This window comes from Apus apus, chromosome 11 (genome assembly GCF_020740795.1).
Source record: "Apus apus isolate bApuApu2 chromosome 11, bApuApu2.pri.cur, whole genome shotgun sequence".
In the NCBI taxonomy this organism is placed as follows: Eukaryota; Metazoa; Chordata; class Aves; order Apodiformes; family Apodidae; genus Apus; species Apus apus.
The window spans coordinates 17,325,186-17,342,837 of record NC_067292.1 but is presented as its reverse complement, the minus strand read 5'-3'; the positions used below and the strand labels follow the sequence as shown (position 1 = coordinate 17,342,837).

General features: G+C 39.4%; 1 protein-coding gene across 10 annotated transcripts in view; it reads left to right on the top strand.

Moving 5' to 3' along the window:
- LOC127389018 (dipeptidase 2-like) overlaps positions 1–17,281 on the top strand; it is a 40,686-nt gene extending 23,405 nt beyond the window's left edge. For 3 of the 10 annotated variants that reach the window (XM_051629090.1, XM_051629084.1, XM_051629085.1), the window contains 10 exons: positions 8,899–9,043; positions 9,778–9,904; positions 10,357–10,486; positions 10,812–10,953; positions 11,811–11,880; positions 12,363–12,539; positions 13,062–13,149; positions 13,784–13,859; positions 15,483–15,618; positions 16,819–17,281. In XM_051629090.1, the coding sequence (XP_051485050.1) occupies positions 8,910–9,043; positions 9,778–9,904; positions 10,357–10,486; positions 10,812–10,953; positions 11,811–11,880; positions 12,363–12,539; positions 13,062–13,149; positions 13,784–13,859; positions 15,483–15,618; positions 16,819–17,013 (1,275 nt within the window). In that variant the 5' untranslated portion in view covers positions 8,899–8,909 and the 3' untranslated portion in view covers positions 17,014–17,281. Of the gene's footprint in view, positions 1–895; positions 1,178–8,765; positions 9,044–9,777; positions 9,905–10,356; positions 10,487–10,811; positions 10,954–11,810; positions 11,881–12,362; positions 12,540–13,061; positions 13,150–13,783; positions 13,860–15,482; positions 15,619–16,818 lie in introns of those variants that run through there. The other 7 variants (XM_051629089.1, XM_051629088.1, XM_051629086.1 and 4 more) reach the window with 4 other exon arrangements.
- The last annotated feature ends 371 nt before the right edge of the window (positions 17,282–17,652 follow it).

Sequence of the window (17,652 nt, the reverse complement as noted above, 5' to 3'; positions counted from 1 at the left end):
TTCTGTTTAAGTTCCCCAGTTATTTGGAACTTGAGGATTGATGACAGACATATGTTCCAGTTAAGACATGACTTACACAACAGCCATGTGGGAGTTTTGTTTGTGAGATCTGGTTATTTGTCTGCAATGAAGTAAAACAAAAGCATAATGTTCTCTTGGTTTTCTGTACAAAGTATCAAGTTAAAAAAAAAAAAAAAAACAAAAAAAAAAACAAAACAAAAAAAAAAACAAAACAACAACAGTAAACAAACCTTCTTGTGCAGCTGCAGGATTATATTGTTGGATGTATTTAATTTATTTCAAATTGTCAGCTCCCACAAAGGGAGCAAAAAGTCCCGGTAGGTGCAGAGATACGTATCTTAAACTTACCTATAACTTGTGAGCATTTTGACCTTTACAAATATCCCTCAATGGCACTGTAAGTCCTGATTAAAATCCAGCAGGTGTATTAAAAAGGGGTAGATACATATTGGCTGAGGTATAGCTGATGTGGCAAAAATAGGTCATACCTCTACCTGTTTTTACTGTAAGTTCAAATCTAAGAGACTCTTAAGAGCAGGTCAGCAAGAGGATGAGAAGCAACTATCACAGATTGCAATAAGGGAGATTCAATTTAAATATATATTATTTTGGGGGAGTCGGGGGGTGGGGGGGAGTCACCAGCAAGCACTGGAACAAGGGCCTGGAAAGGTTGTATATTTTTTCTTGATGATACCATCCTGATCTAACTTTGAGGTTACCTTAGCTGGGATCAGGTGGCTGGCCTAGATAGCATTCCACCAGAAATCCCTACTAATGTAGTTTTTTCTGTGGCACCTATTTCTAAAACAACATAAACAGAGCTGTGTTAAACCTGTGATAGGTCAGTGAGCGGATGCACGAGGGACTGCACGAACAGCCTGCCACAAGAGGGAGGAAATGCCGGGTTTTAAACGCGGCTTCTGGGTTCCTGGGTGGGTGGTAGCTGAGCTGAAAGCGCTCTCACAGACCTTATATCTGTGAGAGGGGTAATTTCCAGATGCCTGGTGGGTGAGAAGCCTGTAACATATGAGCTAAGGAAACACAGGACGTTTCTTAGTTGCTGCTCTGATGCCAGAAGGACCTGGTGCCAAGCTTTGGCTGTTGCATCCAGCACAGTGGAATGTGGATTTTGACTCTGCTGCATTTTCCTAAGAAGGTAACCTGCTCCATGGAGCCTCTAGATAAGCAAGAAAAGTGATAAATCTGCTGTCAACTTCCACTTTTCAAATCTGCTCAGTCAGCATGGAAAAAAGCTGTGTGGGTTTTGTATTTTAAATGTTGTTTAAATAGGAGTGCATAATGTGCCACACTTTTAATTTTGTTGTCCTTGCAAGATGCCTTCAATTTTCAAGAAGTGTTTTCTGAACAATCATATGCCTATGTGTCTTTTACTTAAACAGTTTCAAAGGCAAATGAGTCTTATGGTCGAAGTAAATTTTGCATGAAACCTAGAGGGTACTTCTATATAGCAAACTTGTAGGAAACCATTGTATCTACCAGGAATAGCTTTTTATTTTTTTTGTACAAATACATGGAATGGAGATTTGGTAATGTATAGATAAGTATAATTTCTGTTAGCAGGTGATCCACGTGAAGAGCATGTAGGTACATTTTCTGCTTAATCTTCCTAAAAATCACTATGGACTTCATATTGATTGAAAAATGGCAAATATGTGGACCAAAATTTACACTGTAGCAGTTTGGGTTTGTTTTTGTTTTTTTTTTTTTTCATCAGAACAATGTTATTTTGTGAAAAAACTTGGTAATTTATCATTCAGCATTTTGAACTGACAAATTATGTGGATTTCTGGAATAGCAGTTACACTGTTCTATGCCAGAGTACATAATAAGCTATAAAATCTTAGTGGTCCCACGAGAGTAATTTTTTCAGGATCTGGCAGAGTTCTGGACATACAGGTTGCAGATCTGATCTATGTTTTGGTTTGAAGAATTTGAAATAAAAAAATGCCTGCAGAAATTAGTTTGCCTTTGATTATTGGGCAATGTTCTTACTTTTAGCATTTTGCGTGCTAAGCTGTCACAGTGTTACACTTTCTTGTTTAGAGATACAATTATTTCTTTCACTGTGGTAACAAAATCTGCACTTGTGGTAAAAAGGCAAGTCGGTGTACGTGTTTTGACATTTGAGAAAAATCTCTGTGGCTGCCACAAGGCAGAAAAAGCCACAACTTGTCATTGTTCTCAATCCTTTGCAGTTCTGTAGAAGTGCTGTTCCATTAAAGTGTTTGGATCTTGCAATGCATGTATATTTCTGATGCATGTTTATGGAAGAAAACCTCTAAGTCTGCACTCCCATCTGAGGAAGGATTTAGAGGATGAGTGTGTTGCCAGTAATTGCTGTTCCTCATAATCCTACATTTGCAAGCCATGACGAGAAGAAAACAAAAGCTCACAGTGTGTTTGAAAATGCTTTATTTTTAATAGCTGGGAGGGAGAGGCAGGTAAACTCCACTGAGGCACAACATAGGCTTCTTGTCATGAAGGCAAGTTCATTACCTCCTGTGAGAGCAATATTTTCACAGGCTCTGTCCACTGGAGTTAAACTTGGTTGTTTTCTCTTGGAAAAGATTGAGTTTAAAAGCTCTGTAATGCTCTGTAAAGCCTTGTGGCTGCCTCTTTTGCTATCTTGCAACATTGTTTTTTGAAAGTAGCATCCAAATGTTTTCAGAATATTAAATATTTTGAAACAGGGTGAAACCCTGCCAAAAAAAAAAGTCTAGGATGAGTAGGGGCTGGAGGGGACATGGCTTGCACTGACCCTGACATGGAGAAAAGCACATATTATACAAGGGATGGGAGCTTCACACATGGGCCCCAAATGGGGTGACTGGGAGGAAGATAATTCCCTTAATACAGTCTGCTGTCTGTAGCTTTGAAACCTATTGTGGCCCATACAGTAGGGAGTACACTTGCAGAGGGGAACTGTGGAGTAGTTTTTTTGCTCAAGTTTGTAGGTGCTCATCAGTGGGTTCCACTTTGTATTTATAGTCAAAGAATTGTTGGAAAAGACCTTTAAGATCATCAAGTCCAACAGTTAACCCAGCACACTAACAAGTCCAGCACTAAACCATGTCCCTCAGCACCAAACTTACCAGTCTTTTAAGTATCTTCAGGGATGGTCACTCAGCCAGTGCCTGACAGTGTCAGCCAGTGCCTGACAGTGTCAGCCAGTGCCTGACAGTGTCAGCCAGTGCCTGACAGTGTCAGCCAGTGCCTGACAGTGTCAGCCAGTGCCTGACAGTGTCAGCCAGTGCCTGACAGTGTCAGCCAGTGCCTGACAGTGTCAGCCAGTGCCTGACAGTGTCAGCCAGTGCCTGACAGTGTCAGCCAGTGCCTGACAGTGTCAGCCAGTGCCTGACAGTGTCAGCCAGTGCCTGACAGTGTCAGCCAGTGCCTGACAGTGTCAGCCAGTGCCTGACAGTGTCAGCCAGTGCCTGACAGTGTCAGCCAGTGCCTGACAACCCTTTCAGTGGAAAAAAAAAATTCCCAATATCCAACCTAAACCTCCCCTGGCACAACTTGAGGCCATTCCTGCTTGTTCTATGGCTTGTCACTTGGGAGAAGAGACCAACACCCACCTCTCTACAACCTGCTTTCAGGTGGTTGTAGAGAGTGAGAAAGTCTCCCCCCTCAGCCTCCTCTTCTGCAGGCTAAATGAACACAGTTCCCTCAGATGTTCCTCACAGGACTTGTGCTCCAGACCTTTTCCCAACTCCCTTGCCCTTCTCTGGACATGCTCCAGCCTCCCAATGTCCCTCTTGTAGTGAGAGACCCAAAACACAGTGCTCAAGGTGTGGCCTCACCAGTGCTGAGTACAAGGGGTCAATCACTCCCTAGCTCTGCTGGCCACACCATTTCTGGTACAAGCCTCCCCCAATTGGCCTCAGCCTGTCCAGGTCCCTCTGCAGGGCCTTCTTACCTTCAAGCAGATCAACATTCCCACCCAAGCTGGTGTCATCTGTAGACTGAGGATACACTCGATCCCCTCATCCAGATAATTGATAAAAAATATTAAAGAGAACTGCAAAGTCAATTATTTCTTCAAAGAAAGCAGCAGGTTTTCTTTCCAGGAAAGAAGTATCACCAGATCTGAGACAAGAGAGAGCATTATCAAAGCAGTCATCTGACTCACTGCCTTGAATGCTTCTGGCCAGCCTTCCACTGAGGTCAGCACTTTTAAGCTGGATGCAGTTTTGCTGGTAGGATGTGGTCTGCTACAGTGCTGTAGAAGTAGTTGTGGGCTGCTCTGCATTGTTCTGCCTTTAGAAAATAAAGCCATAAAGCATACGTGTCTTGAAGTCAAAAGAATTTCAGTGACTTAGGATTTCTGAGAAAATAGTCTTCATAATTAGTAATTGGATAAAAAAAATGGGTAGCATTAGCAGAGCTCCTATGCACTTCAAAATTACTGGATTCAGCAATCTGAATTTGTCTAAGTCTTAACTGTGGACAGGAAAAAATGATGCAGGATGAGGTGAGAAAAGAAATTCAGTAGCTGACCTTAATGGAAGTTGCAAGAAATCTTTTTAGAGTTAAACCATAATTCTCAATAATAGCATTTGTTATGGAATTGTTTTAAAGGAGAAGGCAATGAATCTCCTACACTTCAGTTGAAAACAAGTCTTACTGACTGAAGTTACATGGCATCTGAAAAACGTGCAGTCTAGATGTGTGGTGGATAGCATGTGTGACACTCAAGGGTGTCCTTAAATTCAAGGCTGAAAGCTAGTATTTCATTTCTTTACATATAGAGGTACTGCAATAGCCTCCAGTGGGTGCCTCTTTTCTGGAAATTTTTTTTACAAAGTATCATGCTTGCTCCTTTCTCTTCCCTAGAGATTCTGAAATGCCTTTCAACAGTTACTGTATTGATTCCCTTTCATCCCTATTCTAAGCAACAAGTTTAACAGCACCAGGTTTTTTCATTGCTTGGTGGTACTTCACTGCACCTCTGCACAGGCAAGGAAGGAATAGCAGGCTGGAAATGATGAATTGTAGTACGTGTGTTGGGACAGCACTAAGGGGGTTTCTAAGCAGAGGGACAGACAAACCTGATGTAATTCAGGGCTGGTGGGAGCAAAAGGAATTTCAAGCAAAAATTGGGCAAGATTTGAAATGTTATTGATGACAAGGTGAATTTCAAAGGGATTGTTATATTTTCTTAAAAACATACTTCACAGTATGATGTGCAAGTTCTGCTCCTCAAATATGTTTAATATGTATTCCTAATTGTGTTTTGTTATTATTTAAGGCACAGGGAGAATCTAAGCTTTTGCTAGCAATCAGCAAGGACACTTTTACTTAGGGTCTTAGTCACTTTATGTTGTCTGTGCTGTTACAACTAAGGTGCTGCTGTGATCCGAGGTAGTTAATTCAGAGCTACGTGAGTATTATCTGCATGAGCTCTCAGCATAATTGGACTATAGGGAAGATGAACCTTCATTTTTCAGGATACATTACTGTCTTGAGCTCTGAACTCTGTTTTGTTGCACTTTATTTGATTTGGCACAATAATTCAACAACTTTGTCCTAACATAGTGCCTGTCATGCATTTTTCTAATAAAGAATCTGATGGCAAATGAGGACTTCAAAAGAGATGAAAGGAATGCTATTCCTAACTGGGATTTTCTGCACGTAAACAGCAGCTGTTTACAGAACCTTCTGCATTGAGATCTGACCTTCCTGCTGGAAAGCAGAAAAGGGGCCAGGCAGCTTGCCCATACTTCCAAAGATGGTAAATGACAGAAGGTGCAGAAAAAAATTCCTGTTTTTACTGTGAAAATTTCCATTCAAATGTATCTATTTTAAGAGAGTAGCTCCCCCTTTTATCCTTATATGGCAGATCTGACCATCCTGCTTCGCTGTAACTCTCTTCCCCCTGATGTGGGAACACTCAGTGCAGTGTAGGCTTTCTTAGCATTCATATTTATTGATAGTAACTTCCTAGCTGTTCATGAAGAGCTTGGAAAATGTAAACCAATGGTAGAAGCTAACTCATGTCAAGTAGTAAGGCTATATTTCTGTAGCACTTGTCTGCAAAGACTCACTCTGTGCCTACTACAGCTCTCCAGGGACTGTCATGGTTTATTTTGGGCTGGGGTCTGATGGCTTTTCTAAGCTTGATGCCTCAAAATTGCTGTGCTTCTCCTGAATGCAGAGTTAGGGTAGGGATGAAAAGCAATTATGCTCTCAATGACAAATGCAACAGTAAATTTGGAAAGAGACCTTTTGGCTCTCAAGTACAATGGGACAGAAAAGATAGAGCTGCATTTTGCAGCCCTCTCCTTTCCACATTGTCTGTGTGTGATGTTTTGTGTATCTGGAGTGGAGCTGAAAGTAAGAAGAAATTTTTCTCTGTGCTCCCTCGTGCTTTTGCACATATTTCTTTGGGATGGGTTTGGTCTGTGAGAGGCTCAGCTGTGGTACCTAACTCAGAACAGAAAAGCTGTTTTCAGTTCCAGGAGCAGCTTCATGAAACTGCCTCTGGGACTAATGGTGCTTTTTGCTTTATGTACCCCAGGGCTGGGAGAGAGGAGCTTGGCAGGAGAGGCAGCAGGCTGGCCTGGTTTGTTTTATATCCCCACTGCATGGTACTTTCTGTGTGAAGTTAATTAAAATAAATCAACTGTAAGCAAATTGCTGCAGTTTTAGAAGCATATAAGATTCCAGTAGGATTTCATGTAAATTTTTATTTTTTAATGTACCATAAATAGATTTTATTGAAAACATCTGAAGGAAATCAAGCACTGTCATAATAGCACAACAGGGCTCATATTTTGAATGCGGATTTTGCTGTACCTAGATGTAATGTGTAAGCCCCATGGATCTGTGACCTGACTCATTTTCCTCACACTACACAATCTATTAAGACTCATTGATGCTTCACAGATCTTTTCAATGACATATCAAATACTTTTCTGCTAAGGCATTATTAGGAAAAAAAAAAGATAGAAACTTACCCTCCCAATACATTTTTCACTATATAGAAATATAAATCTGGGACACTGAATAAAAGCAGAAAAATCTCCCAAACAGTCAAGGTGGGAAGAACACAGAGGGTCCCTTAGCTGTTGATCAGACATGTCAAGAACGAAGGCTTCTTTGATCAGCTATGGTATGAATCCTGGACAAATTAGTGTCACCAGGGAATCAGCTGTGCTCTGGTGAAGGACAGTCTGAGAGTGTCATCCCAGCCTTGGAAAGTCTGGTCCTTATTCTGATCCCAGGGGCCTTTTCTCCCACAAGAAAAGCCAGATGTGTAGACTTATGATGTAAACGGAGTCCCATATTTTCCTAAGGGCCTAACCAAAACCTCCTAAGTTCTGTACACAAGAAGAAACCTGGAGTCAGTCACTTGTTGTTTTTATTAATAAATGAGAACATAAATTGTCAGTCATCCTTGAAGGGCAAATCTATTTCTAGAGTGCTTTCCTCTGTGTAGCATTAGTTCTCTGTACTTTACAAATACTCTCTCTGCTTTTTTTTAAATTTGTTTTTCCTGCAGAAAACATTAAGATAACATTAAGAGGGTAATTAATTTTCTTAATGCCCCAGCTCCCCTGGTATTGTATTTTAATTGGATCTTCATTTGTGCCTGTATATTACAGTGTTTATTCATCTGTCCTTCAACTTCTTTCTGAGACCACTTCAGGGCTGATCTCAAACTTGCCTCTCCATCTATGGTCCCTCTTGTATAAGCTTGTCTGCTCCCACTGTTCAAAAGCACTTCCTGCCAGATGGTCCCACATTTTAATGCATTCCCAAATCTTGTGACACATATTAATCCATTCCCAAATCTTGTGAAACAGAAAAGCCCTGAGCCAGTTTCTCAAAAACAAGGAACCTTAGGAATTGTCAAATGTAAAGGATTTCTTTAGAAAAAGTTTGTTCCTTTATAAACCCAAGTTCTGAAGTAATTCCTTTAATTTTTGTTGTTGTGGTTTTTTTTTAACTTAAGGTAGTTTGATTTAGAGATAAAATACATGCAAAATGGATTAATTTTTATTTTAAAACATCTTGATTGCGCAGCTTAATTTTTTACTGGCTTTACATTTATCAGGTGAAGGCAGGGCAAATAAGCCAAGTAACTTTTCCTTGGATTTACACTCTGCATATTGCAGGTGACAGGAAAATGATTTGATATATCAGCTGGAAGTATAGGAACCTCAATATGATTTTCATATGCTGCTTTTCAATATCCTTGGCTTATGTTTTTACAATCATTGTTCTAGTAAGGGGAAGAAATGTGTGTAGAACAGAATGCCATTGATAGGTAATCCAGTTAGCGTGACTTGAGTTTGCTTCCAGTACCATGGCCACCTACAAAACTCCTTGAGATACTTCACTTTATTGATTAATGTGTCTTTGTAATAGGAAACCATTTCCTAGGTTTATGTCCACCTCCTATTGCTTTAGAAAATTTGCTTAAAATCAAGAGAAGCAAAGTATGCAGGCAAGGTGAATTACCTTGAAATTTTAGCATATTTGAACTTGTTTTTACCTCTGTAGATAAGGAATACATAAAAACAACTTCTTTTATTAGTGAAAAGAAGCTCTGAGGAGTTGGTTCCCTTCAGCAGTCAGCTGGTGGCAGCAGCAGAGTTTAAGGTTATATGCACAAAATCATAATAGTCGGAGACCTTAAAATCTTTGGGAGAAGGTAGCTGTTTTAGTTTCTGCTGCCACTTTCCCTTCTGTTTACTATTCTGTCTTTCCTCCTGCAGAATTCACTCCAGCCTTACCTGAAGGAGAGGCATTTTGGCTCTGCCTACACTATTGAGCCTCCAACCTCTGCAGACTGGAAATTTTGCTGTTTCATTGCCATTAGCAAATAGTTGTGGTATCTCTTTGCTTTAGCAAACTGGAAAATGGAGATGAAGAGAAACGCAACAGAGCTGCTGTGGCTGTTCCTGTTATTCTCTGATACTGTGACATTCAGCTATGAGAAATCAATGAGAGAGCGAGCTATCGAGCTGATGCAGGATGCACGTTTAATCGATGGGTATATAAATAAGTTCAACTAAATCTTTGTGAGTCTTGACAAGTGAGAAGGAGATGATAAAATGTGTTTGGATTAGAGACATAGGTTGTTACTAGTACATTGCAGTTAGTTACTCTTGCAGCGATCTATTCAGGAGGAATTTTAGTTCAGAGGGTGTTCACTATAGGATCAGGTTATTCTAAAGGAATTTGTGATTTCCCAGTTAGGTTAGTTAGTGTTTCCCTTTACATAATATCCTCGTATCTTTCTTGTAATGTAATGGCATTTTTCATTAGCAAATACTTCTGTGCAGAGCTAAAAAGCAGACATCATACCTTGACAGGATACCTTTACAACTTGAAGGTATGGTGTCTGAGGTGAGTGTATCTTGATCTGAGAACACTAACACTGATTATTCTAGCACAGGCAGCACAGATTATTCTACCACAAGTACTTGCTTCTTAAGGAGTGTGGAGGCTGATTTCAGTTCTTCCATTCCTTCACAAATGATAGGGAGAAAAATAGGTACAGAAAACGCAACAGGTATAGGACTGGGAGAAGGAAAAAGTGTCTTGTTGTCCTAATTAAGAAACAAAGCTTGTTTACAAAAGAAGGGAGACTTTTAAGCATCTGTTACTGCAAGTATTATTGGCAGTTAATGATTTGAGGGATTATGAACTGTGGAAGAAATTACATTTGGGTTAGAAGGGGAAAAAAATATTTCTATCACAAGATCTCTTTGTTTTCAATTTTAGCCACAATGACTTTGCACTGCGGCTGAGAATATTTTACCGAAATAGACTCAGCAGAGTCAACTTAAGAGAACTCAACATGACCCACACAAACCTTGTGAAACTTCAGGCTGGCTATGTGGGAGCTCAGGTACGTACTGCCATGGTTGAGTCTAAACATATTTTTACAGTTGCCTCCTTCCTAATCACCGCAGTGCTCCTGGCCTTGGTAGTGGCTTTTTCTGTTGAAATAGAAAAGCCTCAGACACTTTTCCATAACATTTTTGTTTCAAAAGTTTGTGTTTTATAACTCAGATACCCTTAACAAAACAGTGGCAATAGTTTAATGGTGAATTCAGCTTACACCTGCTTTCCTGTGTGTGCTGTGGGGTAGCTGAGTGTGTCAGCAGCCTTTATCATGTCTGGAGAGATGCTCTTGCCTTGCGTTGTAACTCTTCCTTTTTGGGGAAAAGCTATAGTGGCAACTCCTTGTAAACTGCAGAAAATTATTTCAGTCTGTGCTTATAAACTTTGGTATCAGCAAATGGAAGTTTCCAAGTTGAAACACAAGTTATCTAGTTTACTTGTCAATGTCTCTTTCAGTTTTGGTCAGTGTATGTTCTTTGCAGCGCCCAGAACAAAGATGCTGTGCGTCTGACCTTAGAGCAAATTGATGTTGTCAAGAGGATGTGTAACAGCTATGAAGAGCTAGAACTTGTGACAACTTCTAAAGGTGATGCTTTCTTGTAAGAGATTTTATTTAAATAGGATTTCAGGAGGTATGTGCAGAAGAGCTGCCAGCAGCCAAGTTACCCTGGTCCAAAGAGTAAATTTAACTTCAGTTTTCCACTGAACCCCAGTAACTGACTCTGTGCACAGTCCTGGGCTTCTGCAGTCATGAGAAAATTTGCCCTGTAAACACACAGTAGTATAAATTCCTGTCCTATGAAAATGTCAGTATTATCGCTTGCAATTTGCAATAACAAATGCTGGTCAGTAGTGCAGGCTGCTTATCAGTCATGAAATTACTCGGGAATTATCTTCCTTTGCTGTTTCAGGTATCTCTGGCAGTAGAGGGATTGCATGTTTGATTGGAATAGAAGGTGGTCACTCCATTGACAGCAGTTTGGCGACACTGAGGATGTATTATGACCTGGGTGTTCGTTACATGACTCTAACACATTCCTGCAATTCACCTTGGTAACTAATGTGCATGTTTTTTTGTGACCATCTAATGCAAAGTGGTGGCAGCTCCAAGATGGGCAAAATATGGATTCGGACACAGAGTTTACCTGTAAAAGACTTTGAAGCAAGTCAAAGATGATAGGTTTTTGGGGTAAATCACTTGCCATGTGTCAAGTGGGAGACCGGAGGATCTGTTAGGTAGTGATTGTTGTGCTGACAATTTGGCAAGTTTTAAAGTTTGTAAAACACACAAAGATGGTAAAAACAACTACCCCCTTTGCTTCATTAGGAAAGTTACATAGGGCAAAAAAGAAAACTACTAAAGAAGCTTATGATGTAGATAAAAGAGGGTAAATGCTATATAAGAACTTGTCCATCAGCAGCCTTCAACAGTATCCTGCCTGGCCAGCTCTGCCCATATATAGCTAAAGAGATGGGGACTTAGCTCCTGTACCAGAATGTTAGTGCCTGCCCTTTGGATTGGTGAAATTCCTTCTTGTACTGACTCAAGAAAAAGGGAATTGTGTGCAGAGAGGGCTGAAAAGCAGACTTTCTGGCTGACAGGTAACTGACATTTCAGTCTTTGTTCGCTGATGAAAGTTTGTTTAATTTTCTGACAAGCATCTCTTTGCTTATTTTGTGTTGCTTCACAAACAAATGGTCCTGAACCTGAAAGCATGTTATCCAGAAAACAGATATGAACATAGAAAGCACTGTGTGAACCAGATGCCTATTAAATAGCTCTCTATCCCTACATTTGGCTATGTGACATGGTAATATTTTTTTATTGTGTAGCATAAGAAGTTTCAGTTGCTAATACTGTAGCCTCCACAACAATATGATGTTTCTTCTCCCTCACTCTGCTGTTTAAGGTCTGAATCATCATCTAAAGGAACACACAACTTTTATCCTCATGTTATTGGCTTAACTGCATTTGGCCAAGTAAGCATCTCTTTTGAATGCTAATCTAAGCAATCTCTGATGCAACTAACAACTTTTGGCCTTGTCTTTTCAAAAGCAGCTTGTCATTAAAAATTAATTGCTTGAATTTCTTGCTAGTTAGGAGGTGATCAGGATTCAGTTGAGCCAAATTCCCTATTATATTCCTTAGGGTAAAAGAAGACCCAGATTTAATTATAACAATTGCCTTAGTAAGGGTCAGATGTATGAATTAATATGCAGAAGTAGTGGAATGTGAATAAAAGTTCCTATTACTTACTTTAGACTAAGCTTTCTAATTTTGAGCATGTGGTGGTGGTGTGCTGATTAATTTTGATTGAATTACTTTTAAATTGATAGGTAAATAGAAATTCACATTTATAACTAGCTGACAGCTGCAGAATTTATCTGTTTGCATATATCAGATAAATACTTTCCTTTAAGGAAAATGAATACTGATACTGTTATCTGTAAATCTGTTTTAGGAAGTTGTAAAGGAGATGAATCGCCTGGGCATGCTGGTAGATTTATCTCACACTTCGTATTCCACAGCAAAAGCTGCTCTGAGCATCTCAAAAGCACCAGTTATTTTCAGCCATTCTGCAGCATTTTCAATTTGCAATCACTCAAGAAATGTTCCTGATGACATCCTCCAGCAACTGGTGAGTGATACAGGTTTTGGTTTGGGTTTTGTTTGTTTGGTTTTGTCTTTGTGTTTTTTGTTTTTTTTTTTGGGAGGGGGATTTGATTTAGTGGTGATGTTTGGCTGGTCTGAGGCCAACTTGAGCACTCAATTGTGGTGTTTACATTTCAGCTTCTCATCTCTGAATTGGGTTTAGAAGCAAGATCCTTGAGCAGCAAGTTACACATTTGCTTTGGAGTCTTTTTGTTTGGGTTGTGTTTTGTCTTTGGCCACAAAAATAAAGTGTTTGTAAATACCTGGAAATTCTGTTTGAGTTGGTTTGATGTAGTGTTTTTACTACTTCTGCTTATTCAGGCTACATGAGAATACAATGAATCCAGGGTAAAGGACAGATGCAAAGCCTCGTGTTGCCATTTGAGGTTTGGCTTAGTGTGGTGTCATGCTTAATGATGGATGGATGTAGGAAGATCATGTGTGATGCCTGGGAGGTTTGCAGATCATAAGTGTGTCCACTCATCACCTGTCTCTTCATATCTTTCAGAAAAAGAACAAGGGAATTATCATGGTGACTTTTAACGCAGATGTACTGGCCTGTGGCAGAAAAGCTGTTAATGTTTCTACCCTTGCAGGTCTGAAGTTAATATACTGTAGTTTTTGTGGGTGGCTTCTATGAATTTCCTTCTGTCTGCATAATTTTTGACATAGTGTGATTATACTGTTTATTTCCTTCCACACCTTACCCCAACTCTAGGTATTTTTGGAACTAATATTCATTAGAAAGTAACAAGAGCTACAAGGTTTGTAGTTGGAGGACGTCATGCTCCCAAATGGAGCCAAGAACCATTAATCCTAAAGTAGTTGTTACTTTCTGGAAAACAACTTAAACCTTTGCAATTACAAGTGGAAAATATAGGTGTGTGACTGGTAATGAAAAATTTGTTGGTATATGTAGGCTGCTTGTTGGGATTTAATGTGCTGTGATGATCATGTCTTTTTCCTCATTTGCATCTTATCAGTGTAGTTGCTATCTTGAAGATTGCTGCCTTATGTGCTTAACATATAACAACTAATTAGGCATCTGTCTAAAATATCTCAACTGTATTATTACATTTTAACCTGTTTTGTCAGAATGTCTTTTTAAAAAAATATTTCATTAAGAATCCATGATTAAGCAGCACAGTTGCCTGGTGCCAATATGTGTGAACTGTATTACTTCTTCTTGTTGGATGGTTAGATATTATTTTCTTTTTCAATTTCTTTCAGATCATTTTGATCATATAAAGAAAATTGCAGGTTCAGAATCAATAGGAATTGGTGGTGACTACGATGGAGTGGATCGGTTAGTAAAGCTGTGCACACACTGACATCTGTTCTTTAAGCTATGAAGATTTTGATTCCTCTTGGGGAAAAAAAGAAGGCAGACTAAAAGAGTTGTGGCAAGTTGTTTTGTGATGAGTACTAAAATAAGTTTTATGAAACAGGCATCATGATGGCTTTTCAGAACTGTCTGAAGCTGTGCTACAAATGTAGAAATGCGCTGTGAAGTCTGCAGTTTGTGTTGTAGGCAGTGATTTGCTCATACAGTGACAGCAGTGGTAGAGGTGCTGTCCTCCAGAAGCCCAACATGAATGACTGAAAAGCTGAAGCAATTATTAGATGGTAAATGGGCTAGCTTAGGGAGTTGCTGCTCTCCTCTCCTATTGCTTTCTAGTCAGAAAAGTCCCAAGTGTTTTGGGGCTGTGATACCTGCTTTTGAAGCTTGAGAAGTGTTTAAGACAAGCAGAGCATGGGCAACAGTCCACAACATAACCTCTCCTGCTCACTTCTGGGTTGCTGTTGTTCCAGCCTAGGAAAGAAATTCAGATTGTGTGGTATTTGCTGGTGTAACTCAAAACCTTTATTAGCTTTTTATCTTTCTGTTGAATCTTCATCTCTTCCTCTTACAAAAGTCCCAGTCAGACTCATGTAAAGTAGGACCACAAAGGCAGTGTTTCAGCTCCCATGAGAGTTAGCTTATCATAGCTCTGAAACCATGATATTCAAAACACAAACACAGTTTGCAATGAAAGGACACATTGAATTGCATGTATTTTCTCAAAGATCGTTAACTGGTGGTGGAGCTGTTAAGGTCTGAAGTCCTGGTAGAAATAAATGACACATGCCTTGAGATACATTTATAGAAACAAATCCACAGAAAAGAAAAATAACAGAAAACATTAGTAACTCAAAACGAACCAAATAAAAAAACCCAACAACTCAAACACATTAACACACTTGAAAACAGCTGTTTAATGCAGGTTTTGAGCTTATAATTCCTTTTGTTTCTGATAAGAGTTAGCACAAGACATAGGCCACTCTTGTTTATTTTAATCTCTTTAGTAGAGGGGTCTGAATAGCTTTGGTTTTGCTGTCTAAACCGCTGAATTTAAAACAACATTATTATGCTCATTGTATTTTACTTGGAAAAAATGACTGTCAACAACAGAGTATACAGAAGTGCCTGCAACTCCTTAGCTCATCATGTGTTTGCAAGGTTCCCTTTTCTTCTCAGTTACACAAGTGGATTGCACCAGGTCCATCTGTGATGCGGCTGTTTCCTTCTCTAAAGGCCAGATATAAAGAGTGGATTAATGTATACATGAGAGGTTTTGGGTCTTTTCCTCTGTTTTACTATCCCCTATGCTGCTATTCTGTCTGTACACAAGCGAATCTTCATTCCAGAATAGACAGTTTTGTTCTGCTAATGGGATCCTCTGTGTAGAAAAACCTTGCGTTGTGGTCCAGTCCAGCTTCTGTTTGCCAGCTGATTTCTTAATTATTTTTTTAACTTCTCAGACGAAGAACTCTGTCCAAAGTGAGCCCATTCCAAAAGGGAATAGATGCAAAAGGCTAATTGAAAATATTTTTCTATGTTTTTTCAGTGATATGTGTTTGAATGTTCTTGTGTGATTCTTACCAACAGTTTTCCTGAGGGACTGGAAGATGTTTCTAAATACCCTTCTTTGATTGAGGAACTTCTTAGAAGAGGATGGAATGAAACTGAACTAAAAGGGGTCTTAAGGGAGAACTTTCTCCGTGTCTTCAGGGAAGTGGAAAAGGTAAGATTAAAAACTAAACTGCATCTTGATTCTTACTAAGAGGGAGAGAGGAACTGTTGGTGCCTTGCTGCTTTTTTTGTCACCCCCTCTTTTTTTTTTTCTCTTCTCAATGAGAGTGCCATGAGGGAATGTAAGCTCTTAATGCAATAATTCCAAATGCTGGGAAGGAAATCAAGATGGCAAAAGAGTGTTAGCAGAAAAACAGAAAGTTAGAGAGGGCAGACAAAGCTCTTTGGAACCTGTTCCCTCTGTGGTAATCTCATAAATACACATCAGTGACTTCTAAATAGAATCACTTCATGGTTTGGAGAAACTGCGGACGTCCCAGCGTCACAGTCTGGCTGTGTGCGCTGGTGCAGTAAGGAATGCTGACTCCTGAAAATCAGTTTAATACTTGTCATGGGATTGGGCTGCTAGCCAAAAGGCTCTTGCCTTGACCAGATCACTAACACGCCATAAATGTAACAACTAGATCACAAGGACCTTTTAAGTGTAAATGGTAGAAGCTAATCTAGAAAGATGATGGAGGGAAGGAGAGTGTATGACAGTAAGGACTCCCTAACTGGTAACTTCTTCCAAAGCCTCTGTTGAAACGTGCAACCATCTTGCCTCCTACTGTTTTTATTTACAGACATAAGCAGGTAGATGTTGTACATGAGAGACTTATAGACAACGTATATTTCACAGTGTTCTTTTTTCCATTTCCCTTTTGGAGGTATATGTTAGATGAACAGAAATCAATTCTGTACTGTTCCAGTGAATCTGCCAAAATATCTACCTAATACTGAGTTGCATGTGTGGCAGACTGACATGATGTAGAGGTTGAAATTCATCACACCTAACCAATCTGTGAGATTTAGTGATTTCTTTTTCCTTCTAAATTAGAGATGTTTGAAGCTCAGTCTTGAGACTGAGCTGACCTCAAGGAAGAAAGCTCACAAGTTAGTTAAGATTTTCCAGATAATGAATCCCCATATGTGGAGGGAGCCAAGGCAAAGACCAGCCAGACCTATGACTCTTCCCTGTCATTTCTGTACTGAATTCTGGGAAGTGTTTCAGAGGGAATGCAAATGTCAGATGGCTTTTACAATGCAGTTTGAGTTGCACCACTTGAAATAGCACTGAATTTGCTAGCTGCCTAAAGCTTTTTGCTCCTGTGCAAAGTCTGGCTTTCAGGGGCAACCTTTTGAATTTTTCTAGGTGCGGAACATTAGTGGACTAATGGATGTAGGTGAGAGTGAAATTCTGCAAGAAGAAGTACGAAATTCCTGTCGCCTAGACCTAGAAAATTATCAACTTCAGACAACCAGGTCCTTTGGATTTCCTTCTGTGGCACAACCTTTTTGTCTGACCTTTGTAATTGTATCATATTTAATATTCTATCATGAGTCGTAAGACCTATAGAGTCTAGAGAGAGAGATCTGGAGTAATCTACAATGCAACTAATTGTTTTTTGGGTTTTGTTAATGTAAAGCTATGCTAAAGTTTTCAGTATGATTTCTTATAAATTCACCTGCGTACTTGAAAATTAATGTAGATTTTAAATGTTTTTGCAAACGCATTTAGAATTTGAACTGATAAATTCTGTCATCTTGGCAAAACCAGGACCAATGTAGCTAATGGAAAGTATTTAAATCAAATCAATAAAATCTCTAATACAGGACATGTGGTTTTGGTACCCATATTGTGGCATTTGGTGATAATACTCAAGTGCAGAATCAGCAGTTCCACTCAGGAACTGGAGAAGATGATTAAGACAGCTGTACTGAGTTATTTTCAGATATTACTTCTTGTTATATCATTCAGCTTTCTTGAACAGTCAATGGCTTAGAGAAGATGACCTCCAGTATATGTACAATAACAGTATGGTTTTGTTTGGTTTGTGGTGTTAGTTTTTTTGGGTTTTTTTGGGGGGCAGGTTGTGTATTTTTAAGATGACAAGATGGATTATATGACTAATGCAATTCAGATTTTGTGCCTTACACCAGCTTTAGGGATCCATCCTGAAGTACTGAAATCTTATTTTTTAACCCT